General features: G+C 47.4%; 1 protein-coding gene across 1 annotated transcript; it reads left to right on the top strand.

Moving 5' to 3' along the window:
- The first annotated feature begins 3,248 nt into the window (after nt 1–3,248).
- LOC110564627 (TCL1 family AKT coactivator A) lies at nt 3,249–10,442 on the top strand. The gene is made up of 5 exons (XM_060388357.1): nt 3,249–3,257; nt 5,776–5,848; nt 7,022–7,140; nt 9,798–9,968; nt 10,389–10,442. The coding sequence occupies exons 1-5, from the start codon at nt 3,249–3,251 to the stop codon at nt 10,440–10,442; spliced, it is 426 nt and encodes a 141-aa protein (XP_060244340.1).
- The last annotated feature ends 5,429 nt before the right edge of the window (nt 10,443–15,871 follow it).

Raw genomic sequence — 15,871 nt, 5'->3', positions numbered from 1 at the left:
CAGTTCCCAGACCTACAGAGTGGCTCATACCATTCCTCACTCCAGTTCCAGGGCCTTGGAGGCCATCTCCTGACATGCACGGGGCCTGCATGTACACAGTGCCTACCCACACAATCAGACAAAACGCTTATAACACATACAGAACCTACAAGAACTAACAAAACAATCTTTAACCTTGGCTATCACTTTCCAATTGGAGTTGAAATCCTAAACCTGTCCCTCCTCCACATGGCAACACCAACACAGAGGCGCTGGCACTGCCTGAGTGCCCCGTGTTTAACATGGGCACCATCAGACAGCTTAGGTCCCCTCCTCCTGACAGGAGGGGGGCTTACACCACATGGCTCTATCCGTTCGTGTTTTCTTTATGTCTGAAAATGTGAATTCCTTCACACAGATTTACTGGGTGAGCATATCTTCTCTTTTGTGGTTTTCCTGTTCTGTCTTCAACACTCTTCTTTCTTAAGTTTGTCCTCATTTGTCACCTGTTTTTCCTTCCAGTGGGTTTAAAGAAGTGTTCACTTGCTCGCCCCTGTGAAAAAATTGTGGAAATAAAATATAATTCCTGAAATGAAAGCGTTGCTGGGTGCAATAAGTCACATAGCAACTACTGATGAAGAGTTAATTCCTAATAGAAGTCAGTGTGAGAATGTCTCCTGGGACACATTAGCTAAATGACAGAGAACAAAAACTAAGATACAGAGGGTAGACCCAGGGCTGTCCACACTAGCTTGATAAGAATTGCAAAAGATATATATATATATATATTTTAAATTAGAGAAAGAGAACGCTTGAAGATGTAATAGCTAAGAACTTTCTAGATCTGAAGAAAACCCATCTCAGGTCCCATAGACTAGAATAGGCCTGTGGCTCCACCCCCCCCCCCCAAGCAAGAACTGCCTTAGACAGGTAAGGTTTATCAGGCCTTGGTGAGGAGCCACCCTCATTCCTAGGAACATGAGGGACTTGGACATGGAACATTCGCATGGCCTCCCAAAGAAATGAGGGTTCTGTGGCAAGGAAGAGGGGCCAGTAATTACGGGCAGGCAACCAGAAACACCTGTGTCCTGTGAATATGGACTGACTTAATGAATAGAGAAATGGCACTGAGAAAATGCAACACAAATTCATGGGGGAAAGGGGGCAGGTGGGAACCCAGAAATGAAAGTGCATTTTAGTCTAATACTGTGTATCTTCCCAAACTGTACCTAGTATCATGCTTACAGGTTAAACTTTAGGGGTGTTCTCTATTATTATATTTGCTTATTTCTTCACCCATTTTGAGATAAGGGTTCACTGTGTATCCCAAGTCTTGACCAGAATGTGCAGGCTTCTTGCCTCAGCCTTCCTGTATGCAAGGATCGCATGCCTGAGTCACCGTGCCCCAGAAGTACCCTTCTTAAAGACAGGTAACCCGTGCTATGCTGTGGACTCTGGCAAACAGCAGAAGTCAATAAGACAAAAAGAAAGAGCTAGATACTGAAAGAGTGATAGACAAAGACAGACGTATATATATATATATGGACAGGGGAAGAAAAACTTTCACAGGTAAGCAAGCCACTAAAATTAATATAAGAATCTATTAGGGTTGTGAAGTATAAGAACAACACCAAAATTCAATAGCATTCAGTCATGCCAGAAAGCAGCACTAAAAAATACAGGTATAAGGGGCTGGAGAGATGGCTCAGAGGTTAAGAGCACTGGCTGCTCTTCCAAAGGGCCAGGGTTCAATTCCCAGCACCCACATGGCAGCTCAAACCTGCCCCTAACTCTGGTTCCAGTGGATCCAACAGCCTCACACAGACACACACACACATATGCAGGCAAGATAACAAAGCACAGAGAATAAAATTAACATGGAAAAATGTAAAAAAAAAAACAAACAAAAAAAACCAACCATAAGACCCGAGTTTGAATCTACAACATGTGTAAAAAGCCAGGCATGGCTGCCCATGCACATAACCCTGGCATTATGAGGTGGACACAGGACAATCCTGAGAGCTCACTGGGCAGTCTGCAATGGAAGTTTCAGTTTCTTTGTAAACTCAGTTATGTTATGTAAATATGTTTTTGTTTTAATCCCAAGTGCGGGATTTTACTTGGGCTATGGTTTGTCCACACCTGTTAATTGTCTCGTGCAGGGCGCGGCTTTTGCCAGCTGGTTAACAGCCTTCCACCTGAGGCACAGAGAGGGGTGTGGTCTAGGATTCTGAGGATATAAACTGAGAGCCCAGAACAAGAAAGGCTGGCATGTAGCAGTCTGGAAAGACCAAGACCGAAGAGACAGACAGACAGACAGAAACGCTTCAGGGTTGAGAGGTTGGAAGGAAGGTTGAGGCCTACACACCCCAAATAAAGTAGACTTTGAAAGCAGGCGCCACATCATCCAGTTTAGCCCAAACGGTGAGCTTCCAGTTTGGGGAGAGACCCTGCCTTAGGGCAATAAGGAGAGGAGAGCAATAGAGGAAGGCCCCAGATGTCCCCTCTTTGGTCTCTGTATGTGGACATGTGGGTGCACACACCTTCACACCAACATATGTGCAACACACACACATGCCAACAAAATAACTAAACAAAAATAACACTTTCATGAAGATATTATAGAATCCCAATAAAGACTAGTTTCTGCCTTGTGTATACATTCAATAAGACGTCAATAAAATCCCCCAAACATCCATAGGTAGTTAAAATAATTTTGAAAAATAAAAATAAAAAGGGCAGTATCTTTTTCTTTCAAGTGAGCATTCTTTTTTTATTCATCTTAATTTTTTATTTTTTATATTAATCACAGGTTATTTACTTTGTATCCCAGCTGTAGCCCCCTCCCCTCATCCCCTCCCAATCCCACCCTCCCTCATCTTCTCCCTGCCCCTTTCCAAGTCCACTAACAGAAGAGGTCCTCCTCCCCCTCCATCTGACCCTAGTTTATCAAGTCTCCTCAGGACTGTCTGCAATGTCCTTTTCTGTGGCCTAGCCAGGCTGCTTTTCCCTTGTGGGAGGGGATTGGAAGAGCTCGCTGTTGAGTTCATGTCAGAAATAGTCCAAAAGGGCAGTATCTGGCTGGTATTTCAAACTCCTAGAATAATTTCTTTAGAAGTGCGGTTTTATCGTAGAAACATAATAGAAGAGACTGCACAGAGACCCACATCTACACAGAGACCTGGTACCTAATAACAGTGGTAGAAAGGTTCTTGACCAGAAAAGGCTGTTCAACAGTATATGAGACAGCTGGAAATACTGGAGAAAGTATGGCACAAGTAGGTCACTGCCTTATGTGTGTTAGTACTCCATATTCCTATTCCTCGGGTGCAAAAATAAGTCCCACCCCATTTAATTGACTAGAATTCCTTATAAAATAACCCTGAAATCACAAAGCTAGCTCAGGAAATATTGGCCCTTGCAGAAGACCCAGGTTTGCTTTCCCACACCCATGTGGCAGCTCACAAGCATCTGTAACTCCAGTTCCAGGGCGTCTGTTGCCCTTCTCTGGCTCCTGTGGACACCAAACACACGCTTGGTGCAGGGACACAGACTCGGGCAAAACGCCATACTCCTAAAATAAAAATGACTTAAAAAATACAGATTCTTAAGGCCCACCCCAACTCTGCCAAATTAGAACCTGCCCTTTAAACAAGATCCTACGTGTTCTGTAGGATGGTCCCTCACCAAAACCCCCAGAAAGCTCTTTAAATTTAAATAGACAATAGCTTAGTGGCGGCAACATTTAGTGCCTGCTTTTCCTTGGGGCGCCCTCATCCCAGGCTGTCCATTCATCTAGAGACATAATTCCAACCCCTATGATAAAACAGATACACTCTGAGCTCACCTGGTCTACAATGTCCATTATCTTACCCCACTCCAGGCACAAGCGTGGATCCTAGATACCTACACATCAGGGCTTCTGCGTCTTCTACACTGCTGAGAGCACACTCAGGCCTTTGTAGTTCTAATAAGCTTGATGCTCCGGTTCCCTGCCCATTGAAGACCGGAAGCGGCAAATCTGAAGTGGGGAAAAGGGAGAGGAGTGAAAACTGGGGCTGGCACGACCGTGGAAAGAACATTTGACATTTCCATGGTTTGTTTAGTTTTATAAATCTGTTCACACCTCAAAAACCGTGGCTCCATTCCTAGAGGTGGCAAAACACCCATACTCATAAAATAAAGGTGACTCTAAAAAAAAAATGCAGATTCTTAAGGCCTGCCCCATTTCACAACTGTCTTTTAAACAAACAGAAAGACTGACAGAGTCTCCTCAAGCCCGTCTCCCTGGTTGTGATCAGCTTCTCAACCTTCTCAACCTGTGGGTTGCAACCCCCTTGCGTCAATTTGTAACAATAAAATGACATCTTGCATATCAGGTATTCCCATTACAGAATCACGACAGTAGCAAAATCACAGTTAGGAAGTAGAGACGACATTTTATGGTGGGGGGGTGTCACCACCCCTACCCTCGACCCCACCCTACCCCTGACCCCCTAGTTCAGCCCAGGAATCAGCTGGGGTTCTTGTTCCAGTGAAGTCTGACTCTTAGAGCTCCAGGCGATGCTGTTCGGTCAGCGGGGAGACACTTGCAGTCCAGAGGCTCTAGAACAGGTTGCTTTTGATCACTTACTCCTACTTGGAACCCAGACAAGGAGGACGGCTTCTTCACCGCTGACTAGAGCGTCCCACAGAATGGCTGGTGTGGAAACTTCCTGCTCAAAACTATAGTTTTTTTTTTTTTTTTTTCTTCTGAGCTGAGGTTCAGGGTTTTGATCAACCACTCCCTTCTCCCGTGAAGGGACCTTATTGGAGGATCAGTGACACCTGAGCATGGGCTTAGAACACAGCTTGCGCTACTCTTCCCTTGCAGATTGGAGTGCTCAGGCCAAGCTGGGAAAGGACTGATAAAGTTTACAGGTGATGGCAGTCAAGTGGAAATGAGAGCTGAGGCAGGACAAAGAGGCATCAACTCAGGGGACTTTCGGGGTGACTGCTTTGTGAATTGCCGCGAGCTTATCCAAAGGGGAGAAGAAAATTCTAAAGACCCCCTTTACAGGCCCAGTGCCCTCAGACTCAGAAGATAACAAGCCCCCCCCCACCCCGCACCTCCTGCTTGAGTCCACACAATAGCTATTGTTTTCACAGCCCTGGGTTGTGGAATTTACATGAGAAAAGTATCAAAGCTGCCATTTGCCCCATCCCAGTTTCATTTTTCTTATTCTGGAACCCTTATGAAATGCCACGAAAGAATGGTGTCTATGCTTGCTCAATATTAAAAAGCCCTTGTGTAAGCTTACAGAAATATTTCAAAGTGAGGAGAGAGGGAATCGTATTCCTAGAGCCCTCGCCTAGCAAATGGAAAATGCATTTTTCAAGATCACATAGGAAAACAGTGTGTAGGGGGGAAAAATCACCAAATTCAGTGACATTCTGGCTCCTGGGGCCACGGATGTGCTTGGAATGGGCCACCCTGGCTCCTGGGGGAACTCTTCCCCATTTGCCACAAAAGCTGTGCCCAGCAGCACAATTTAAACTGGTCTCCTGGGCCGGTTGAGAAGGCACAGTGGGTGAAGGTGTTTGCCACCAAGCCTAGGACAAGCTGAGTTCAGCCCCAGGGACCTCCCTAGTAGAAAAGCATGACTCCACAGTGTTGTTCTCCAACCCGTGACCCCAAATAAAAACACAACAATGGATTAAAAACAAGCAATTGTCTTATTACCCCCAAGTCTGCATGCCCTCACCCAGAACTTCCCCGACCAAGCTGATTCTGAAAGTCTTTATCTTTCTCTGCAGCTATCTGGGTCTGAGGACAAGGACCCCATCTACGGGGAAATCAGCCTGAAAGCCTCCATTTGGAATGCGAAATGTTAAGACCACTAAGAGCTGCTCGGTTTGCTGGGCTCAGGTCTTGTCCTTGTTGCTTTTCCTAGTTAATCTGGACGCACATGGCAAACCTCAGGCCAGCTTGGCATATCTGGGGAATTTGACCAGATGTCCACACCTGATCACTCATTGGCCTTCCAAAGACCACAGATGGCTTGCTCAGTGCGTCCTCGGACTGAGGGGAAAGAGCTAGAGGGTGGGGCTCCGAACTGCCGGCTGAAGGGCTAGTTGAGCAACAGGCCTGGGGCTGTTTTCACATGTTTTTCATTAATTCCTTAATTGCCTTAATGGACATGTGTTACTGTAAAATAAAGGGGAGTTGTTTTTCCCTATTTGTTTACAATGAGACAGTTTTGATTGAGCAATTCAGAGACTTTCCAAAGCCATTGCTCTTCCTGTAAAGGAAGGGTTTCTTTTTTAGCATGGGTCAGGAATGATGTGTTAATAAAGTCGGAGCGAAAAGACAGAAAACCCATTTCGAAAGAGCTATTAGAAGACCACAACCTAATCAGAGCCATAGAAAAAGTCATGTGGGGAAAAGGGACAGGACTGAACTTTGCAAAGGAAATTGCCTCTGACACCCAAAAGGACAGGCTGAAGGTGACAGAGAGAACACGGGAGGGTCCAGGCGTGAGCCAGGCTTTCCAGGTTTCTGACCCTAGAAGATGTGTAGATAGACTTGACTCTGGGTGGCCGGCAACAGGGGTGTGGCCTGAGTAGTATGTGTGGCTAGCCATACACATAGTGGCTGACGTGGACCTCGGGGTCTCACCATAAAGGAAGCAGAGGGCAGGTCTCCTAAGACAGGAACTGGATACCTTTGTGGAGAGGGGCAAGACCGCCTGCGGCCTTGAAGAGGCCCGAGGTCTGATGCGGTCAGGTCCACAGTCCAAGACCCTGACTTCCAGAGGTCCACTAGGTTGTCCTGCATCCAATTCTTATGTTCTCCCCACCCACACCGTCCCACTGTTCTCTCCCTTCCCTTCCCCTCCCACCCTACCCCTCCCAGCCCCACCTTGCACCAGGGCGGGGGGAGGGGAAGGGCAGGTGCACACCTGGTGGTGATAAACAGACGAGGTTCTCGTGCCCACCACCAGGTAATAAATAGCTTTATCTGAAACCGCCTTCGCAATTTTCTGCTTCTTGCTCCGACCAGATGCCATGGCTGAACCACACAGGCCAGAGAGACCCTCAAACCCCGATCGCCTGTGGATCTGGGAGAAGAATGTATACTTGGATGAGTTTCGTCGAAGCTGGCTGCCCATAGTCAACAAGGTACCAACTGCCTTGGGGCCAGCAGATAGGACAGCAGGGATGTGCCCTGTTTGGGCCTAGGAGTCCTGGTAGCTGGGGACCAAGGGACAGAGGGTCCCTTGTGCCTGAAACAGGAGGGCTAGGGAGGCCCCTGATGGAAATACTTCTGAGTCAGGCCTGGTGGGGCCCCCGGAGGGTGGGAGTACCTGCAGGGCAGTACACAAGCCCCCCTCACACATGGCCTGCTGTGTGTGACTATCACTTAGGGTGAGACAAGGCTTTCCTAAACCATAAAAATTGGAATATCTTTAAGGTAGCTAGCAGTGCCACGTCGAGTATAAGATTTAAACTTTTGTTTGCGTTGGAAGCCTTAGGATGGGTCTTAATGAACGTTGGTGTTTTCAAAAGAAATCTCGGCTAGAGGTACTTTTGGCAGAAATTATTGAAGAGCATTTCAGTTGTAAAGCCAATGAAAGCTAGAAAAGCAAAATTAAGCTGCCAGGACTGTCAGATAGTTGAGGGGAAACGGTTGCCTCTCTGCAAAGTTGGGCTTGTGAACCTTGAAGACGAGGGGTGCTGCTAGCAGATGGTGGAACCAATCTGGGCCCTTGAATTTACATTCTTGCTGTCACTTTACAAAATGTTAAGTTTACCTACATGTAGGTTTTTGGTTTTTTGTTTTTTAAGTTTTTACTTTTCAGTCAGATATGAGAAGACAGTGTAGGTGGATGGATATTCTTTTAAACATCAGGTTAACAACTACCTTTTCACCCAAACCGTGAACCAGAGAGCATTTCAGTGCTGTTCCAGGGGTTGTCTGAACAGGAGCCTAGCAGCCTAGCAAGGCACTGAAGGAGCCAGGGTTCTTAACATGGAAGCATTCACTGATATTGCTAAGGAACAAGAATAAAGCAGTTTATAACCGTGGTCAGGCTGCCGACTAATGAGTTGTGAATGCTGGTGGTTACCCACCTGGCAGCGTGATCGGAATCAACAGTTTCAATTTATCCCCTCGGCAGAACATTTAACAAAACTCGTTTCACCTTGGAAAGTGACTCGTTAAACAAGTATGAATGCTTGGTGCTTATACCAAGCACTGAGGGTTTAGGGGAGTATGGTAGAACCCCTATTCTACCATATTGGGAAGGCAGTGCAATGGGGAATGGGGTTGGCCAACGCAGTAAGGAGGCTGGTGGCGAGTCCTGTGCGAGAAAGGAAGGTGAGATGGGGGGAGGGGAGAAGAGTTGTGCTGTAGTACATGTGAATTCAGTTTGTAATAGCATGTCTTTTTTGTTTTTGGGTTTTGGTTTTTCAATACAGGGTTTCTCTGTGTAATAGCCCTGGCTGTCCTGGACCAGGCTGGCCTCAAACTTCACAGAGATCCACCTGCCTCTGCCTCCCAAATCCTGGGATCAAAGGTGTGTGCCACCATGCCTGCCTGGCCTTGCAGGTCATATTCCTGAGTCATTTCGTTTGGAGTTTCACATTGCCTTTCCTCCCAGCCTCCCCCAAACCCCAGCGGTACTGATGAACAAACCCAGGGCTCTGCGCATAAAGGACAAGAACTCTATTGCAGAGCTACAACTCAGCCCTTTGTTTACACTTCTTTCAATTTTGAAACTTGGCCGTGTTACTTAGGTTGACCTTAAGCCTCCTTTATAGCCCAGGTAGGCCTTGAACTTAACAATCCTGTGTCTCACACTGATAGGTCAAGAGTTCAGCCTCACATTTTTACATTATTGAATAACTTAAGAGCTGTGCAATTGATAAGCGAAGTGCAACTTTGAAAACAGAACACAACCTTGAGTGCATAAGATATAAAAAAAAAATGTGCTGACCGAAAGAGGGATATTTGCCCGATGGCATCATGCCAACCTCTTCAGAGATGGCATTTCCTTTGTCTTATTCAACCCTCTGAGAGAAAAGACAAGCATTTCATTTACTGTTCCCACAGGTTGGTTCATGGATAAACACCTCCCTTGAAAGATGATAGTGAGCAAAATCAGAGTCAAATCCCTGGCAGGGCTGGGGTAAGGCTAGTAAAGTGCTTGCCTTGCCAGTATAAGGTCTCAACTTAGATGCCCAGAGTTCAGGCTGAGAAACCCACTGTGGTGGACATTGCTAGTGATCTCGGCACTGGAGAAGCAGATACACTCAGATCTCTGAAGCTCACTGACCCACCAATAATAGCCAATTTTTTTTTTTCCTGGTTGGTTTTGTTTTGGGGGGGGGGGGATGTTATTGCTGAGGTTGAGGTTTTGGTTTTTGGTGAGCTCCAGGCCACTAAGGGGCATCTCGAATAAGTAAAAGAAAGTGTCTAAGAAATGATACATGAGGTTGACCTCTCTGCTCCAGAAGAATGACCCCCAAACCCCCAACACACACACACACACCACACACACACATGGGACCAAGCTGGAGGACTAGATGGCTTTCCCTAGCAACAGGAGGGTCTACAGGACAAAGAGCCCCTGAAGGATGGTTAGATGCTAGCCCAGCCAATGTCCCTAAGACTGTGTACAGCCCGTGGTGCTGCTACCAGGGACAGTATCTGTGCTTAGTCTGTTAGGTCAGCCCCAGGCTGCTGAGTGACAGGATGGACACTGCTTGTTGTACCTGGAGGAGCCTGGCAGCGGTGAGCTGGAGGTCTGAAGATGTGTTCTGTTCTTCCTCTGCAGAATAATGGCAAACTCCAGGTGACCTTTCGCCAGGAAGACATCCCCTTGGGGCATGGTATGACACCTTCACAGCTGAAGCCATATGAGCTGCCTTTAATGTGGCAACTATACCCAGGGGATCGGTACCGAAGCAGTGACTCCAGGTTCTGGAAAATAGTGTACCACGTCAAGGCAAGCACAGTTCACCCCGGGGACTGAGCTGGTAACCTCTAGTAGTCCTGAGCTTTGGTCCTGGCATGGGCTAGCTCTGTAGTCCATCCTAGCACCAGAAGCTAAGCTGGTTGCGGAGAACTGCAGATTTGTTGAAAGGAAGAGAAAGGAAGGAAGGGGAAGAGAGGGAGAAAGGAAGGAAAAGAAAGGGAGGGAGAGAAACTGGTTAGAGAGATAGAAAGGACCATCCTCTGAGGTCTTAGCCAAACCCCTTGGCACACGGAGCCCTCTGGGGAAGTCACTGAGACCAGTAGAGAGAGCTAGTCAACCCGACTCAGGTTTGAGTGCAGTCCCAAGCTAAAGAAAGCTGAGCCACAAGGACAGGGGAATTCTCAGGGCTGGTCTACTCACTCCCTTGTCTCTCTCCTTCCCCACCCTCAGTCCAAAGGGGTGGAGGACATGTTACTTGAAGAGATGGACTCTGACGATGAATAATCGATGTCACAGTGAGGTGAGCACACTGGAACTCCATCAGGAGGGAGGCGTACCCTTCTCCATGAAAGCCATGCCAGCCCCTACCAGCAGCCTCTCCTCAATGCTCAGGGTGAGACAGACTTTCCACAGGTGTCCATGTCTCCCCCTTACCACCTTAGGAGCTGCAGCCACAACTGTCTTTACAGGGCCAAACAGGTCACCATTGTTCCTGATTGGTTGTCTATTAAGAGACAACTTCGGGGCCATCTCATCAGCTCAGCTGGGCATCCACAGATGTTATGTTGAAGCAGGTTTCTCCATCTTTTCTTACCCGCTCCCCTCACTGTGTGAGTGGTTTGTCCCAAGGGCTCCATGCCTTATGCTGCATGAGCTATGAGGCTCAGCCTCAGGAGCCAACTGACCTCACCCCCACCCAGCAGCCCACTGCCTGCTCCTAGTCAGTGCCTCTGACCCTTCCTTCTCATCTCTCCCCAGGTCCTACAGCTCCTGTCTCCCTCACCTACCCTGGTCCCGCAGGGGAGATGTTTGTACTTGTATTGCCTTTGTTTGCTAGTCAGGCTCTTTCTCATCCACACTGGACTCCAGGAAGAAAAAGCTGGACAGAGGCTGCCCGTCCCATGATGCTGTAGCCTGTTCAGCTGCCTTCTTTGGCCCTCAGTTCTGCTGCCTGCCTGCCTAGTGGCCCCAGAGAAGATCCCAGTTCAAACGTCTCCCCTCCATACCATACCACCTCTGCGGTATCTGTGCCTCTGATGTTCTCAGCTGATTTCTCAGTCTTTCCCTTTTGTCCCTCAGGGCAACTAGTGTCTGGCTTTTGAACTTGCCCAGTCCCTCATTGGTCCCTCAGCTAGACATACACCATGAGGGACCAGGACTAGTCATTTAAATCTGGCCAGGCCCTGGATCAGCCATGTCTCAAGATGCTGAGCCTGTATCCATTTGACCTGTGAACCCCCACCTACTCAACAAACTTAGGCTTGGCTGCAAAGCAGTGTAAGGCCTGATGGCTCCAGGACCCTCAGGAGATCCCAGGATCTTGCAGCCAGGAATAATGCAAACCTGGGGCCTACTTCCCTCACTAGAGCAGGAGGTCAGGCAATGGAGCTGGTTCAGATAAGCCCTCAGATCGCCCATTTATGGGCTCCCTGCTTCAAAGGTACCCATATACCTGGGTGCTGCTGTTTTTAATGTAAACGTTTTATGTTGCTAATTAAATGTTTCTCACCTAACTTGTGCCAAATTGGCTTCCATCTTGAGCTAGATGCTAATAAGGGAGAAGCAAGGGTCACCTGGAGTCTCCCAGTAAGGATGCTAAAAGGGAATGTCTGGGGATTTCATGTGTTTCTACTTTAGAGGTAAGGCTGGAATACAAAGTTTTACGTAGCTAAATTCTCAAACCCCAGTGCTCTTGAACTTATGATTGAGAACCATTAGAGGCAGCAACCTCCAAGCATCCTTGTTGGCCAGTCCTGGTATCTACCCCCTTTATATGGTCCTAGCTTCTCAAATCCTGACGACCTTCAGGTCCAGATGCTCTGCTGTCTCCTGGAGGGTGCCAAGTCTGTCATTGCACACATGCCTCCTAGTCTCAGTGCCAGCAAGTGGTGAGCTCACGTGAAACTGTGCCCACCAGTCCATCCCTCCAGCCCTAACCAAACACCCTCCCCACACCCCTGCCTGCAAGAACAGCCTAGTCCACCTGTGCCTGTCCCCTGTTTGCCCTCATGTTCCTTATGAGAAGGGGCTCAGAATACAAGGATGTCTTACTGAGAAAAGGAGGCAGAAAGGGCCTAGGGGCCACCCTGCTTTCTTCCTATCTCTGTGTGTATGAAGTCTACAGAGGCTTTATGAGAGTGGGTTACAGGCTGTGGTCCAGGAGCAGAGCAGGAGAGACCTACAGATGCCCATCAGAATCCCTGAAAGAACAGTCATTTGCAGGAGTCTTTACTGTGACACACATCTGGCCACCATGAATTGTGTCTGGTGCTGTGGCTATAGCAGCCAGCACAGCAAGGGCTGTGAACATACAGATTCTGCTCAGAGAGACGATAAACTTAGCAATACAAAACCCCAGAAGAAAACAGAGCAGGTTGAGGTATGAGCGAGTGGTTCTTGCCTGAAGGTGGCCTTGTGGACATGTCTGTGGGGCACACGCACCTGTACATATACGCTCGAGTGAATGTGGAAAGGCCAGAGAGCAACCTCAGTGTCTTCCTCTGTTGCTTTCCACCTTACTTTTTGAGACCAGATCTCGTGCTGAACCCGGGGCTCACTGATTTCCTACAGTAGTTGGCCACCATGTCCCAAAGAGAAGGTAGGCAATCACAGGGACACCTGGTGACACAAGGGACCCTTAGCTGTCCCTTTCCTGGTAGGGTAGCACCCAGAGACTCCACATCTGGGAGTGATTTGTGGCCCAGAACTTCTGGCATGAAGAATGATTAGGCCTACCTAAGACACAAGCACAGTGAAGTGACCTGTTAGTGTCTGTGTGGGTGTGTGTGTGAAGGTGAGGACGACTTACCATCTCATGAATATTCATGGTGGGGTGTACATATGCTTAAAATTATGTATCTCTCTCTCACATCTAGAATGCATTTTCTGGAGCCCATTCCCACTCTAGCATGTTCCCTCTACTTTTTCACTACTGTGTCTTGTCCAGTTGTCTTACACACAAAGAACCTTAGCCATCACTTCATGGGTTGCCCTGGGACTCATGGCACAGGGATCATCTTGTCTCTGGCCCTTCCCAGTACGGGGATTACACATGTGCTCTACAGAGCCCAGCTTTTAATGGGATGCTGAAGACCTGATCTCGGGTCGTGGTGTTTGCACAGCAAGGACATTACTATCTAATCCATCTCCCCAGCCCCAAACTCATTGTGATAAAAAGCGCCTGATATGAAATCTACCTTTAGTACACTTCTAGGCATATGGTGCAGTTTTGTTACTTTTATAAGCACTGTTTTACAGCAGGTTTTAAGACTCTCTTCCTGGTGTGCCTTTCAAATGGAAGCTTTCTGTCTCCCGCTCTCCACAGCCCCCGGCCACCACCACTTCATTTTCTGCTCCTATGATTTGCATAGCTTTAGGTATCTCCTGTAAATAGAAGCATTCAGGATTCATCCTGTTGTGACTGGCTTGTTTCATTTAGTGTAATGTCCTTAGGGTTCAGGCCTCCAATCACACCTCCTGCACATATGCCACACAATTTTTAAAAAAGTGATTACAGTGTGCTAATTGCACAGTTACCATAGAGCATCTTCCTTAAGCCTTAGAAGTGAGAAACTTGCAAGAGATTTTCTGTTAGGGTGGGACCCTTGGGAAGGGCCGTTTTGACCACACCACCATGGAGTCACTCATGGTAAAGTGGGCAACTGCAGCTAAGTGGTTCTTGGTCTTCCAAGCGAATAGACAGATCCTCACCCAGACATGATGAGAAAGTCCCTCTGGGAGGAGTCAAGGAAACTGCCAAGCTACTGTTTCTGATTCATCAGCCTTTTCACGACCATAAATACCGATTGGCTCCTCTTAAGAACTGAGGGCTTACTGCTTCTAGAATTGCCAAAGCTAACTGCAGTCTAACTTTGTCCTGGTTTTGTTTTGCAGTAGAAGTACTCTCCTTACCCCTGCTTTCCTGATGAGGGCAGACCCAGAGACCAGCGGTTACTTTCTCCAAGTCACTGGGGGCCTGGCCTGGGTGTGGCTGGAATATGCCTTTCTGGCTACCAGTGGTCACTTGGATGGTCTGCCTTGGGTTAAGAACCAGGCAGGAAGGCAGAGCATTTGCTGCATGCCAGAAGAAAGAGCCATAAAGGAAACGGGCAGTGATCACAGTGATCAGGACCCTGTGATGGTCTCTCTGAGGCAGTAAAATCCCTATAACAAGGGTAAGATGGGATGTCCTGTAACCAAGGGTCAGCCAGTATGCCTCTGGACATGGAGCCTGGTATGGGTGAATAGAAGTGCCACCAGTCAGAACAAAGATTGATGCTAAGAGCCTCAGGAAGCCAGGAAGTAATGGGGTCTGGATGAACTCCAGCTACTGTGTGGAGAATAGACCCTAAGGGGACAAAAATAAAAGAAGAGAAACTAATTAAAGTTAAGAAGCCTACGTCAGGAATTGGCAAGAATTTTTCTATAAAGGGCCAGATAATAAGTATTTGGGGCCTTAAGGGCCATAAAGTCTCTGTTTTAGCCATTCAATTCTGCCATAATTGTAACAGCCATAAATAAAAAATAAATGCTAAGTATGGACGTGTTCAATAAAACTTTATTTATAAAAACAATATTCTGAACATATTTGACCCATAAGCTATAGACTTTGACTCCTAGTGTAGGTATTACACACTAGGTTCAAAATTGCTGGAAGTGAAAATACTCAGGTAAACAAGTGAAGCTTTTAGGGTCACAGCGTAAGCCCTGATACACTCTTAAGCCATGCTCCACCACTCTTCCTCAATAGACCAATTAAATAATAATGAAAAGCAGAAAAAGGAAATCCAACACATGCACAGTTGAGAAGGGGAGCAAAGAGTTCCAATGACACCCTAAATCCACCCAGGAGTCCTAACGTGGGATTTAGAATTCTGCAGAGGAGCAGAGGTGAGCACAGCTACACAGTCTCCACTGAGGCATGCTCCTGCAAGGTGGTCTGACAAGTGGCTGGACACCTGTGAAATCTTCCTGGAGACAAGTTCCCCTGCTAGTTGGTGAACAGGGGAAACCAGTATTGCTCCCCTCTGATGATGGTGACTTCTTCCTCTTCCTTTTCTTCCTCTTCTTCCTCTTCTTTTCCTCCTTCTTTAATTTCTTTTCTCCTGTTCCTCCTCCTCCTGTTTATGTTGCTTTTTAAGACAGGCATCTCTGTAGTCCTGATTCTGCTGTACCTTATTATGTAAACCAGATTGTCCTTGAACTCCAAGAGATGGCTCTGCCTCCCTAGTGCTGGGATTAAAGCCATGCCATTATTCCAGGTCTTTTCCTCAGACTTTTTTTTTTTTTTTTAATCCAAGCCACTGCCAGAAAGCACTGGCCATTCTTCTGGCAGAGAGTCTTCCCCAGTTAGCTAATCTTTCCAGGAAATATTTCCACAGCCCCACCCACCCAGAGATCAACCATCACAGAGGACATGCTTCCTGGGAGCCAGTATGTCTGTTACTCACAGGGTGAGATTCTCACCAGAATGGAAGAGGAAGTAGAGCCATGAGCTGTTTATGAGAGGAAAAAATGGGCCTGAAATGTGTGGAGGTCCTAACTCTAAGGCCCTTAGAATGCAAATACATTTGGACAGGGGATCTTTGAGGAAATGAATAGGGCAAAATGGGGTCACCTGGCTGGAACCTATGATTGGTGTCCTGGTGAGGAAAGGCAACTGGGACACAGACTCAGAAGGGGATGACACAGAAGAGAGTGTCTACAACCGAGGA

This window comes from Meriones unguiculatus, chromosome 7, assembly GCF_030254825.1.
Source record: "Meriones unguiculatus strain TT.TT164.6M chromosome 7, Bangor_MerUng_6.1, whole genome shotgun sequence".
Classification (NCBI taxonomy): domain Eukaryota; kingdom Metazoa; phylum Chordata; class Mammalia; order Rodentia; family Muridae; genus Meriones; species Meriones unguiculatus.
This window is presented reverse-complemented; position numbering and strand designations above follow the sequence as displayed.

What these genes read in the sequence shown, in the direction of transcription:
- LOC110564627 (XM_060388357.1), top strand. An exon ending in CTCCATTTGGAATGCGAAAT is followed by an intron (nt 5,849 to 7,021) that starts GTTAAGACCACT and finishes TGCTCCGACCAG; the next exon opens with ATGCCATGGCTGAACCACAC. An exon ending in AAATAGTGTACCACGTCAAG is followed by an intron (nt 9,969 to 10,388) that starts GCAAGCACAGTT and finishes CCCCACCCTCAG; the next exon opens with TCCAAAGGGGTGGAGGACAT.